Genomic DNA, 12,976 nt, shown 5'->3' with positions numbered 1-12,976 from the left:
CCCCCCCCACCTTATTTTTTTTGGGTCTCATCAATCAAGTTACATGAAAGTATGGTGGGATTAAGTTAGTTTCTTTTTTTACTATTGAGTTATGTACTTGGTTTAGGATAGTAAAAACGATACCCCTGGAGATGTGATAGATTGACTGGTTGTAGAGGATTGGGTCTCTCAGACTTTAGCCTTCGAAAGAATTAATTCCCTCGATACCAAAGTCAGATGCCAAAAACTTGCAGTTGAAATTGCTGAAGTTGAAGAACGTGCTCTTTTGGAATGACTTTGATTAATATAGTGTTTCTCCACTTCTGGACCATAAAAACCACTGTATGCAATATGTAATCCTATTTATCTGAAAGCCATGCCCTGTGCTTGATCACTTCATAAAGGTAAATCCATAGATAATCTATAACAGATCCAGAAGGTACCTAGTGAACATTCGTTGAATTTATCATTCAAATTTCAAATGTAGAATTCACCTTAAGGAAGAGCAGAAATCAGATTTGAAATCTGATGTAGAATTCTCATCTCAGATAGTGTTTCAACCTCAAAACTCTAAATATAGGTCGCCCAAGAGTGATGAATGACTGCCAACATATTAGGGAAAACAGATGCACGATGCAGGAGATTAGGTCCAAATCGTGGGTGTTCAGCCTCAAACTCTAAATATAGGTCGCCATAGAGTGATGAACGTCTTCCAACATATTAGGGAAAACAGATGCACGACGGGAGATAGGTCCAAATCGTGGGTGGCTGTGAGTACCGCTATAACAGGGTACTCCCAAGTAAGAGGGACAGGATGCAACAGAAATAGAGAAGAGAAAATAAGAAGAATGGAGAAGGATTAAAGAAAAGCTGAGGAAGAACTAACCTTGAGGGAAAGAGAGGATTAGAATGAAAGGAAGCAAAAGAAAGAAGGGAAGGAAGGAGGGGGTGGAGGGGGGGGGGGGAGAGAACAAGAGTCCACAGCCAACCGGCTGCCCTAAGTCATGCAGGCTTCAACCAACGAAAGAAATTCATTTGCTATTGTCTCCATTGGTGGGTTATATTGTTTAAATAAGAAAGATTCCAACTAACATAAGGAAATCTACTTAACTGGGAAACTAAAATAAACTCTCCAATGAATCCAACTCAATCTAAAAATCCCATACAAAAACAAGTAATTAAAATTTACAAACCCCAATTGCATGCCCTGGTTTGAGTCAAAATTTGGCTCAATTTGAACCAGACCATTTCCTTCGTCTACAATCTGCATCATACTCCCCATTTTCTCTTCTTTCTATTTTATGTAGATAACGATTAAGCTTTTACAAAATAAATAAAAACAAAAAAAAAATAAGAGCATTAACAGATGAACCCAAGACCACAAGCAATGAGAATTATATACCTTAGCCTTTCAGGCTCATATTTGCTTTCACTTTTAGCAGCGCGCACAAGCTCAGCTGCCATCACTGTGATGAAAGCAAGTGTCAGGATTTATTTGCGTAGGAGTTGATATGGCAAGATTTCTAAGAACAGCAAGTATCTCACAAAAATCAGGTCTAACATTGCTTGTTGTAAAAGCTTCAGAAAATTCCAGAAGAAACAAAGAAAGGAAAAACTCAGAACTAAATCCACAAGGCCTGGGAAGAAAAGGTCTGCGATGCCAATCAGCTTTTTTTTTTTCTTTCTTTTGGCAGGATGTCTATCAGCTCAATCCCCATATAACAGATGTAATGTAAATGGAAAAAAGTGATAAGTCTTAGAATGAAAATTTCCTGCATACATGAATTCCTGCATTGCTTTACTGAATTTTAAGATAAAGCAATCAACCTTGTCGTGTTGAACAACGTTACAGTTTTAAATAGTCTTCACGTGTACAATGTTCAAAATCCTCAGGCTCAGAGTAAGTATTCTCTTTCTACAGCAGATCAAGACACAAGAAGTTATCAAACCTGCTGCCAGAGCGAGAATGTTTTATTTTGTCTTTTGAACCTATTAAAAGAGCAACCCAGTGCACGAGGCTCCAGCTAATGTAGGGTCTGGGAGGGGCAACTGTACGCAGCCTTACCCCCTGGCTTCACAGGAGAGGTTGTTTTCAAGTTTTGAACCCATGACTAACATCTTGCAATAGTGCAACTTAACCATTGTGCCAAAGGCTCGCCCCCTATGTCTTATGCAACTCTCACCTTTAACAAATTAGTGAAGGAAAGATTAGTGTTAGCTATTTTCAGATCTACTTAGTGCATCTTGTATGTGTGGGTTTGTGTTCATTTGCATGTAATAATTTGTGTATCTATGGATGAAGAGATTGATCAAGAACAAATATGGTAGCACCATTGCTCACTCCAGGGTAAATTCCAGCAGTTGTTATGGCTGGAATATTGGCAGCTACAGCCTTCTTATGGAAAGATTTTGCACCCCATGCATAGCTTGTATCATCACAGACATCCAGATATGCTATCTGTTGGGAGAAAAACACCATTTACACAATGTTATATACATGGCTATTATTCCCATGGATCAAAATTTCAGAAGAACGCAAAAGTATCAAAAAATTTAACTACTTATGGGGTAATGGAATACTAGGGGAATACAACAACCAACAACAAACTCAGCCTTATCCCAACTTAATGGGGTCGACTAGGGTAATACAAAAGTTCCAAAATTCATTTTCTATATTTTTTTTTGGACTTCAAATATGTCCTCAAGAGTTCAATAGACAACAAGATTACATGACACCAAGTAGTTAGGATAAAGCTATGTTGATTACAGAATAAAAATCAACTTGAACTTGATCCATTTTCATAAACAAGCCTTTTAATTTTTGTATTTACATATTACATGTTTATAAAAATGATATAAGACTAAAAATATTTCAAATCAGTTTGTTGATTTTAGTGCTATTCCCAAACAGGGAATAGCGCTAATATTAGCGCCTATGACAGGGACCATTTGGTCCTTGTTATGTTTGTTTGGGTCTTTTTGGGATTTTTCTTATGTAAGTGGAGGGGATTTATTGTCTTTCCTCTTGACCTAATATTATATATTCATAAGAGAACCTGAGATTAGATTCATATTGAATTAGTCTCAGGTTGCTCTCCATTCTTGAGACTTCCTTTGGTTACTTCATCTTCTTCCACACTTCTTCTCTTTTCTCTTTCTCTTTTCATTCTTGTTTCTGGTTTTCTAGTTTTCTAGTTTAACTACAGCTTCTGAGATTGTAACATGGTATCAGAGCTGCTGTAGTTAAATTAATCGGGTTCCAAAGACGAGAAATCTGCCGGTTACGATTTAGAGGTTCTTCTTCTTGGTGCGCAGCCACTCATTGCTGCAACTGCTATTATCTAATCCCTAATGAAGTGATTTTTCCTTTGTGAAGATCTACCTTGCCTTTACTGTTGGAGTAAGTGGCTGATAGCTTGATGATTTAAAGTCGTCGCCTCTCCTTCTTCTATTTTACTCTATCTATATGATGGCGGTCAGGTTTGAGGCTGCTGTTCTTGATTGATTGATCTAGTTTATCCTACCTATATGAGTTGTTTGATGCATATATGTGCTTGCTGCCGATAGTGCTTATTGATGCTTATGCTTGCTTGTTGCCGATATATTTTATTGATGCCTACATGTTCAGATCTGAGTTGTGGTATGGAATGTTGGATTGAATGCTAAGTTTCAGATCTGAATTGCATTACTACCTATCTGGATACGTTCATCCTATTGCTTGCTAGTCACTCTACTTGATTGTCATGGCTGGGACTGTGCCTACTACTACTTCTACTGTTTCTTCTACTATTGCTTCTTCTGCATCGGATAATATCAATGTCCAGATCACCTCTATCAAGCTCAAAGGGAGCTCGAACTATCTTCTTTGGGCTCAGTCTATTAAGGTGTATTTATTAGCTAAGGCAAACTGAGCTATACCACTTCTGAGGCTCTTTTGTCTGATGATGCTAAGTATGACAATTGGATAAAGCAGAATGCCTTGATTTTGATCTGGTTGTGGAACAGTATGGAACCAGATGTAGCTGCCAATGTTATGTTCCATTCTACAGCCAAGGGAGTATGGGATGATCTAAAGGAAACATACTCCCAAGAGAAGAACATGACATGGATCTATGACATATATGAGAAGCTTTTCCAGTTTCGTCAATCTGACAAATCCCTCTCTGAGTATTACAGTGCCTTTAAGGGAAGGGTGGAAGAGCTTAATGTCTTCCAGCCTCTAACTACTGATATTGAGAAGTTGAAGGCTCAGCGGAATGAGTTCTTCGTTTCCAAATTTTTGGCCAGTCTGAACAGTGAACTGAAGGCAGTAAAGGGCCATCTACTTGCTGGTGATACGGTTCGATATGATTCCTACTCTAAATGATGCCTTTTCACAACTACAGTGTATCACCTCATTCAAATCTGATCAGTCTTTCAGAGATAATTCTGCATTCTTTGCTAACCGTGGCCGTGGGCGTGGGTGTGGTCGCGGAGGAAGACCTGGTCCTATAGGTCGAGGTTCTAGTGGACAGTCCTCGGATCGCACCGGTCGCCAGTGTACTTACTGTGGGAAACCTAACCATACTGTAGAGACGTGCTGGGCCAAGCATGGTAAGCCAGAGTGGGCAACTTAGCCAATCATGCAGTGTCCGATGATGGTACTGATACTATATCTCCGGCGACTACTACACCTATACCTGCTTCAGGAGATTCTTCTACTAGTATGCGCGATGACATCAACCAGTTACTTCGGCGCTTGCACGCTCTAAGGGCTTCTTCTAGTACATGCCATGGTGCCTCGACATCCGCTGCTACCCATGCGCATGCAGGTACATCAGCCCTTCTTTCCACTACATCTACCCCCTGGATCATTGATTCAGGTGCTTCTGCTCACATGACTGGTAAGTCATCACTTTTTCAAACCTTCTCATCCAATACTAGTTCTACATCTGTCATTCTTGCTAATGGTACATCCACCCCTGTCCTTGGACATGGTACTATTTCTCCTACTTCTTCATTGCGCTTATCGTCTGTATTACATGTACCTCAATTTCCGTTAAGTCTTGTTTCTGTGAGTCAATTGACTAGATCTCTCAATTACTCAGTAGCCTTCTTTCCCTCTTATTGTATTTTTTAGGATCTTCACTCGAGGAAGACGATTGGTGGAGGGTGTGCAAAGGATGGATTGTATTACCTCAACAGTGGCTGTCCTCCCACTTCTACTGCCGCTACTGCTATTGGGGATGTCACTCCATTCCAATGGCATTGCGGTCTAGGACACTTGGCATTACCTAGATTATAGCTTTTGTTTCCCAGTTTTCTACATGTTTCTAGAATAGAGTGAGGCCTGTGAGTTGGGTAAACACCATCGGGTGTCTTTTCCATCTCGATCAGTGTCTCGTAGTCCGTCGTTTTCTTAGTTCATTTTGATATATGGGGTCCTTGTAGAGTTAATAATAGGTTTGGTTTTCGCTATTTTTTTACATTTGTAGATGATCATTCTCGCCTCACATGGCTTGACATGTTAAAGGACAGATCTGATTTTTTATCTGTGTTTTAAAAATTCTATAATGAAATAAAAACTCAGTTTGGCATTTCTATTAAGATTTTTTGTTCTAATAATGCTTTAGAATATGCTCAAAATGATATTTCTGACTTTTGTGATACCCATGGCATGATTCATCAAACTAGTTGTGCATATACCCCACTGCAAAATGCGGTTGCAGAGAGCAAGAACTGGCACCTCCTAGAGGTAGCTCGGGCTATTATGATACATATGCATGTTCCTAAGCATTTTTGGAATGATGGGGTTTTAACCACATGTCATTTGATTAATCGCATGCCTTCTTCTGTTCTGTCAAATAGGTCTCCCTTCTCTATCTTATACCCTACTCTACCTAGTTTTCCTCTTCCTCCCCGGGTTTTTGGGTGTGTGTGCTTGGTTCACAATCTTCACATATATGTGGATAAGTTGTCTCCACGGGCTACTAAATGTATTTTTTTGGGCTACTCTCGTACCCAAAAAGGATACAAGTGCTATGATCCTGTTACTCACCGGAACTTTATAAGTGCTGATGTGACCTTTTTTGAAGGTACTTCTTTCTTTTCTTCACAGGTGTCTCAGCCTACTAAAGAGTGGTCATTTACCTCTCCTCCTCCCATTCCATCCCTTATACCGATTCCTGATACCCCTAGTACCAGTGCACCTGTTCCAACTCCTCTACAGGTTTATCGGCGCATGGCAAGGGTTGGACAGTCCAAAGGCGAGGTTATTGATCCAGCTACTACACATCCTCCATCGCTCCCTTCCCCTAATGAAGTTCCTCCTTCTGATCCATCTGATGACTTACCAATTGCTAGCAGGAAAGGTATACATTCTTGCACTCAGAAATCCTTGGCTGTTTACCCTATTGATAAGTTTATGTCTATCTCTCACCTTCCACCTTCTATTCATGGCCTTGCTCTATCTCTTTCTACTAATCTTGTTCCCCGTACTCATACTGAGGCTCTCCATATCCCAGGATGGAAGGGTGCCATGGATGTAGAAATGGATGCTCTCTTGAGTGGTGGTACCTAGAGTCTAGTAGATTTACCTCCTGGTAAGGACCTGGTGAAATGTCGCTGGGTATACACTGTTAAGTATCACTCTGATAGCTCTGTTGAGCGATTGAAAGCTCGCCTAGTTGCCAAGGGTTACACTCAGACTTATGGTGTTGATTACTTTGAGACTTTCTCCCCAGTTGCTAGACTTAACTCTGTTCGCTTTCTTATCTCTCTTGCTATCAACTTTGATTGGCCTTTATTTCAGTTGGACATCAAGAATGCCTTCTTGTATGGTGATCTATAAGAGGAAGTTTATATGGAGCAACCTCCCGGGTATGTTGCTCAAGGGGAGAACAAAAGGTTGGGTGTGTCGCTTATACAAAACAATCCATGGTCTCAAACAATCTCCTCAGGCAATGTTTGATAAGTTCAATGCTACCATAGTCACATGTAGGTTTTCTCAATGCTACTCTAATTAACTGTGTGTTTGTTCGCCGCAAGGGTGACAAGTTGGTTGTGTTGGTAGTATATGTTGATGATATCATCCTGACTGGTAATGATGAAATAGGAATTTTTGAAGTGAAAAGTCACCTCCAACATCATTTTCAGACAAAGGATCTAGGCCAACTTCATTATTTCCTTGGGATTGAGGTAATCCGAAGCAAGAAAGGGATCAGTCATCCTAAAGGAAGTATGTAGTGGACCTCCTATCTGATACTGGGATGCTTGCATCCAAGCCTGTTGATATCCCTATGGATCCTCACCAAAAGTTTGGTGTTGATGATGGTGAACCTTTTCAGGATATACACCAGTACAGAAGTTTAATTGGCAAGCTAATTTACCTTACTGTGACTCGTCCTGATATCTCCTATGTTGTTGTTCTCAGTCATTTCACGCAGTCTCCTCATAAGGCTCATTGGGACGTTGTTCGTGTTCTCCGCTACCTGAATAGGGCCCCTGGCAAAGGGCTAGTGTATCGTCCTAATCGGCACATGGATCTTGTTGGCTACTCAGATGCTGATTGGGCTGGCTCTGCTAGTGATCGGAGATCTACTACTGGATATTGTACCTTTGTTGGAGGTAATTTGGTCACGTGGCGTAGCAAGAAACAAACTACCATTGCCCGATCTAGTGCAGAGGCAGAATACAGAGCTATGGCTCATACTATAGCTGAATTGACGTGGTTGCGTTCGTTACTCTTGGAGTTGGGATTTCCAGTAACCAAACCTATGCAGATGAATTGTGACAACCAAGCTGCTGTATATATTGCTAGCAATCCAGTCTTCCATGAGAGGACCAAACATATAGAGGTGGACTGTCACTTTGTTTGTGATGTTGTTCTAAAGAAGCTGATTGAGACTCCGTTTGTTTCATCAAAGAATCAGTTGGCTGATATGTTCACTAAGTCCTTATTTGCTCCTAGCTTCCGCAGTAGTTCTACCAAGCTGAGCATGGGAGATTTATATGCTCCAGCTTAAGGGAGAGTGTTGATTTTAGTGCTATTCCCAAACAGGGAATAATGCTAATATTGTTGATTTTAGTGTTATTCCCAAACAGGGAATGGCGCTAATATTAGCGCCTACGACAAGAACCATTTGGTCATTGTTATGTTTGTTTGGGTCTTTTGGGGATTTTTCTGATGTAAATGAGGGGCTTTATTGTCTTTCCTCTTGACGTAATGTTATATATTCATAAGAGAACCTGAGATTAGATTCATATTGAATTAATCTCATGTTGCTCTCCATTCTTGAGACTTCCTTCAGTTACTTCATCTTCTTCCTCTCTTCTTCTCTTTTCTCTCTCCCTTTTCATTCTTGTTTCTGGTTTTCTGGTTTAGCTACAGCTTCTGAGATTGTGAAACAGTTAAAAACTTGTAACACTACCATGGGTTTACATAAATAACAAAACATATCACACATATGATTGCTAAACTTTTACATGTTTTCTTATCAAAAACAAAAAATAAGGAAAAAAACTTTTACATGTCTTCGAACATAAAATTTGTTTACTTTGACTAAAGCAAAATTTGAAAATTTGGTCACCATTTCTTTATTTATGAAATTTTGTTCTAATCAATGAAAATAAAAACCAAACATTGTATGTAATCTTCCACTCCGATTAGGTCATGGACCCATCCATAACCCTAGGAAATGTCTGTGATAAAGACAGTGCCTTTGTATGTAACGACTGGTTATGATAGTTAACACTTGGAGGAGAATATTTAAGCATATAGGCTAGCATCAAAATATGAAGTTGGACTTGGTATTGTAACTATAAGATAATAGCAATGTTGTCATTATCTTGAACAGAAAATAGGCAATAGCCAAGATTGAAAATCATGTGTTCTGAGGGACCATGAGAAAATAGGCAATACCCAAGAGGGACCATGATGCAAAGACCTAACGTGGCATGCAATGAATCAAATCTTCTAGCTAGAGTAACAATGCTGAAGTCAGCGATGTAGGATTAGGTATAATCACAGTGAGTAAAATTGAAATACAACTGAAATTTTGAAACAAAATGTGAAATAGGAGAGAGAAATTTTTTCCCTAGATATACTTAGGAATCCTAGTAGCAATAGAATTTGAAGAAAGAAGATATTTTGGGCTCTCTTGAGGGCAAGGACATGGTAGGTATTTGTTGAGTTTAATTTTGTCTCAACAGGAAATGAAAAAAGACAAGGAGAAAGGCCCCAACCAGTCAGAATTTCTAATGGATTTTATTTGAATTGTTACCCAGGGCTGAAAAGGGAAACTGAATGGATGGATGGGCACTTGGTAGTTTTAATGGTACAATGGATAGGTTCTGATGTTCTCAACATAAATGGAATTCTGGTTTTAGTTGGAGGTAGACTCAGAAGGAAAAGAAGAGAGCACAGGGGTAAGGGATGCCATGGATGATGATTCCAGGTTAAGAATAAGAAAGAAATATGTAATATGTATGGCCTGTTTTACAGCCTCATCTACATTCTGGGAGAACCAACTTCTACTTGGCCTGAGTTTGACTCACACTAGGACTAAAACATAACTAATAGAAACCAAACAAATAAAAGGAAATTTGTTTCTAGACACTGTCGAACTGAGGAACAAAATACTCCACTTAATTATAAAAGTACCCTTGCAAAACCTTACCAACTACAAGAGTTCTACTTTTGAAACTTCCATTGCAACCAAACACTGCCTTAAACTGTAAAACACTCTTAAACTACTAATTCAAATTAAAATCTTCTAAAAATACTCACCCAACTAAACCTACAACTAGAACCCCCCACCCCCCGGCAAAAGAGTCACCCAAAGAAGCAGGGAAATAAATTTTCATGCACAGATTTATTTTTTTTCCCTGAGCAAGTGTTCATGCTTATTTTAACATTCCATTACAGTTTTATGAAGGATTTAGGTATTGGAATTGTATCGGCCAAGTCGTATCAGGAACAGCTGATATTGCATGATACCAATGATCTCCCCTCATGGGTCGGGCAAACATTGAATGAATCAGCCATATTGTATCAGTATAGCAAGGACCAATCAGATACCTATATCCTAGAGCTTCATTGAAAAATACCTCTTTCTTTTAATATTCAAAAAATATTTTCTCACTTGCAAAGTTTTTCCATTACTTTGGAAAATTTCCCAAAGTCCCATGATCGCGGAAAAAATCAAGCTAGTAAATGAATGAAATGAAAGCCTTTAAAATCTAAGGTAACAACAAAGAGTGTTCATCATCACCTTGGTATCTATTGCTGCTTCTAACACAGTGCATTTCTCTGCCTGTTGAAAAGGCCCCGCTGTGTGAATTACAAGATCCACACCTGTAAGAGGCATGCCAGTTAAGTATAGGATAAATGTTGCTTGAAAAAGTTCTAGCGGCTGCAGAAGAAATATTAAATTTTCAGTCTACAATTCCACATTCATAAGCTTCTTCCTTTTTTCAATCAAGATAATTCATGCCAAAGAACAACAGTGCTGCCAAAACAATTCAAACTCTCAGAAACTCTACCTATGTGCCATCAACAATCTAATATTAACTTTAAAAATAACTAAGCAACCATTATTGACAACCAATAAAATTTTTTTTTTTTCCAGATGCATAACTTTACAACCACTATTTAAAAAGTAACAAAGAAAAGTGCAAACGAATAAAGTTGCATAATTTTTTTTTTCTGGAAATATACAAGTGTTACCAACACTGTATAAATAACTAAGCAACCATAAGGAAACAAAAAGACCGTGAAAACAATATCTAGTAGATTAATGACTCCTGAAGAACAGAGAAGGGAAAAAGAAGGAAACAATGTGCAGATTGAAGTACAAGTCTCCTGGTCGACGAGGTGACTATTTTACAAAGAGATCACTATATATTTTACTTCCAAGTTGCGAGTCTCCTTGACACCCTTGACTAGCCCAGTCACCCACATGATGTCTAGTTGATTCCAGGTTGATGCCATGATAACATTTGCTACAACTCCTAATGTCGTGGCAGCAGATGGGTACTTCCAAAAATATTAGAATAACATATGTTGTGCCCCTTGTCCTATATGTAGATAAGAATTGATGCAAAAAAATAGCTATTTCAACTGCTCTCTTATTTTCAGATGACAACTGCTATCTTATTTTTAGAAACATAGAGAAATGAATACAGATGCTTTCTCCCCTTCACTTTTGATAATTTTTTGGGTAAACATTTTTTTTTTCTAATTTGAAGGTGGTTGCAATGAGTACAGATGGTATCCAATTCTTTTAGTATGGCTACTTGACATTTTTGTGAATACAAAATGTTTGAACTATAATATGATAATCCCAAAGGAGTGATAAAAATAGATTAGAAAGTATAAAGATTATAAAACATAAAGGAACTACAGCTGAAAATGTTACAAAATAAAATAAAAAATGGAGGTTGCTGATTTTATTCTAACCTTCATGTATAAAGTTTTTGATGAACAGATTGTCCTTTTAAATTGACTATGCCTGGACTTGGAAATGAGCTCATACAACAGTACATTGGGTGGACTGCACAGATGATGATTACATATTTAATGTAAAGGAGATAACAGAAGAACCAAGTACAAAAGGTGGGGAATATGGGACAAAGGGCTGTAGATGTGTCATCCCTCATATGAAGCATGGTAGCTCTCAAAAAAAGTCAAGACTTTACTAATGATTTGGGCAGTAGATTTAAAGCATTTAGATAATTAGATAGGCAAAGAGATCTTATGTTGAAAGTGAAACTTATTAGAAGAGTTCATCTACCATTTAAAGCCGCTTCCAAGGCTCTCACATTCTCAATGTCAACTTCTACAAACTCAGAGTTTTTGCCAAGTTTAGCCACCAAGGCAGCTCCTTTCTCCCTGTTAATGAGACAGAATTCATGGCATTAGCATCTAGATTTTGTAATTGCAAAAATAATGATCCAAAATAGTGAGAATACCTATTTCATGATTTCAAACACTTGCTAGTAGATTCATTAATAGATGGGCAACGACTATGATAGTCTATCCGCATAATCATCCAACTAGATTGTTTTTTGCTCCTAACATAGTGGTCTCTCAAACTTGGTCCTTTTTGTCAGTTCTTGATTAGCAATGTTAACTTAAAAGGGCAGTTGGTAACACTCAGTTTTTGAAGAAAACTGATAGAAAATTGATAATGACACAACCCCAACCAAGCTATTATGGTTTGTGAGGGTGTGTGTTTCAAAACAGAACACTGTATTCCTAAATGTTACAACAGCAGCCAGAGTGGCCTACACTGATTTCCTTTTTGTTATAAGTGCAGCCAGAATGGCCAAAATCTTATTGTGAAGCTACACTGCATTCCTTTTTGTTATAACAGCAGCCAGTGTTAGAACAACTACGTAAAAAAAAGGGGTAACTCATTCACCAATCCAAACGTATAATCACTCAGACTACCTTAGAATTGAGCATTTTGTTCGGTTTCATCTAAGTTTTATGTAACTCACGACATTATTGCATGCAATGCAAGAAGATAATCCCGATTTGGCCACTGAATTTGCCGAAATAGTTCGTGTTGCTGAATATATTAGCCAAGCTACAAATTCTGGTCCAGAATGATAAGAACAAGTACTGGCAGTTGAATTTTCATGGTAAATTTTTTATTTTCCGTGGAATAAATTTAGTTGAACCATTAGGGATCCGTCAGGAACTCAGAATCACCTGTTTCTTCCTCCAACGACGATTTGGAGATGAGGGCATAGCTTGGAGAGAGCAGTGGCAGTAGACCCGCCGACCCTCCCAGTTCCTCCAAGAATCAAAACCCTAGAATTCAGAATCTTGTTAGGGAGAGAAGAAACTCTCGTCTCACTCTCTCTGGTACAGGCAATGATAGTCTGGTTCATACGAAGAGGTGCGCCCGCCATTATCTCCCCTCCAGACCTCCACTCTCTCTCTCCCCGACCTTTAACCCTCCTTCGCTCTCCTTTTTTCGTATTTTCATCCGGATAGCAGGTATCGTTATTA

The 12,976-nt window shown here is 38.7% G+C and overlaps 1 protein-coding gene across 3 annotated transcripts in view; it reads right to left on the bottom strand.

The window, feature by feature from the left end:
- The window catches only part of LOC122088245, a 20,158-nt gene extending 7,219 nt beyond the window's left edge, over positions 1–12,939 (bottom strand). For all 3 annotated transcript variants that reach the window (XM_042657441.1, XM_042657440.1, XM_042657442.1), the window contains exons 1-5: positions 12,674–12,939; positions 11,751–11,848; positions 10,230–10,312; positions 2,311–2,437; positions 1,382–1,445 (exon numbers count right to left, since the gene is read on the bottom strand). In XM_042657441.1, the coding sequence (XP_042513375.1) occupies positions 1,382–1,445; positions 2,311–2,437; positions 10,230–10,312; positions 11,751–11,848; positions 12,674–12,876 (575 nt within the window). In that variant the 5' untranslated portion in view covers positions 12,877–12,939. The remainder of the gene's footprint in view (positions 1–1,381; positions 1,446–2,310; positions 2,438–10,229; positions 10,313–11,750; positions 11,849–12,673) is intronic.
- Positions 12,940–12,976: the final 37 nt, after the last annotated feature.

This window comes from Macadamia integrifolia, chromosome 9 (genome assembly GCF_013358625.1).
Source record: "Macadamia integrifolia cultivar HAES 741 chromosome 9, SCU_Mint_v3, whole genome shotgun sequence".
Classification (NCBI taxonomy): domain Eukaryota; kingdom Viridiplantae; phylum Streptophyta; class Magnoliopsida; order Proteales; family Proteaceae; genus Macadamia; species Macadamia integrifolia.
Note: the sequence above shows the minus strand (reverse complement) of the source record. Positions and strands in the feature narration are given on the sequence as shown.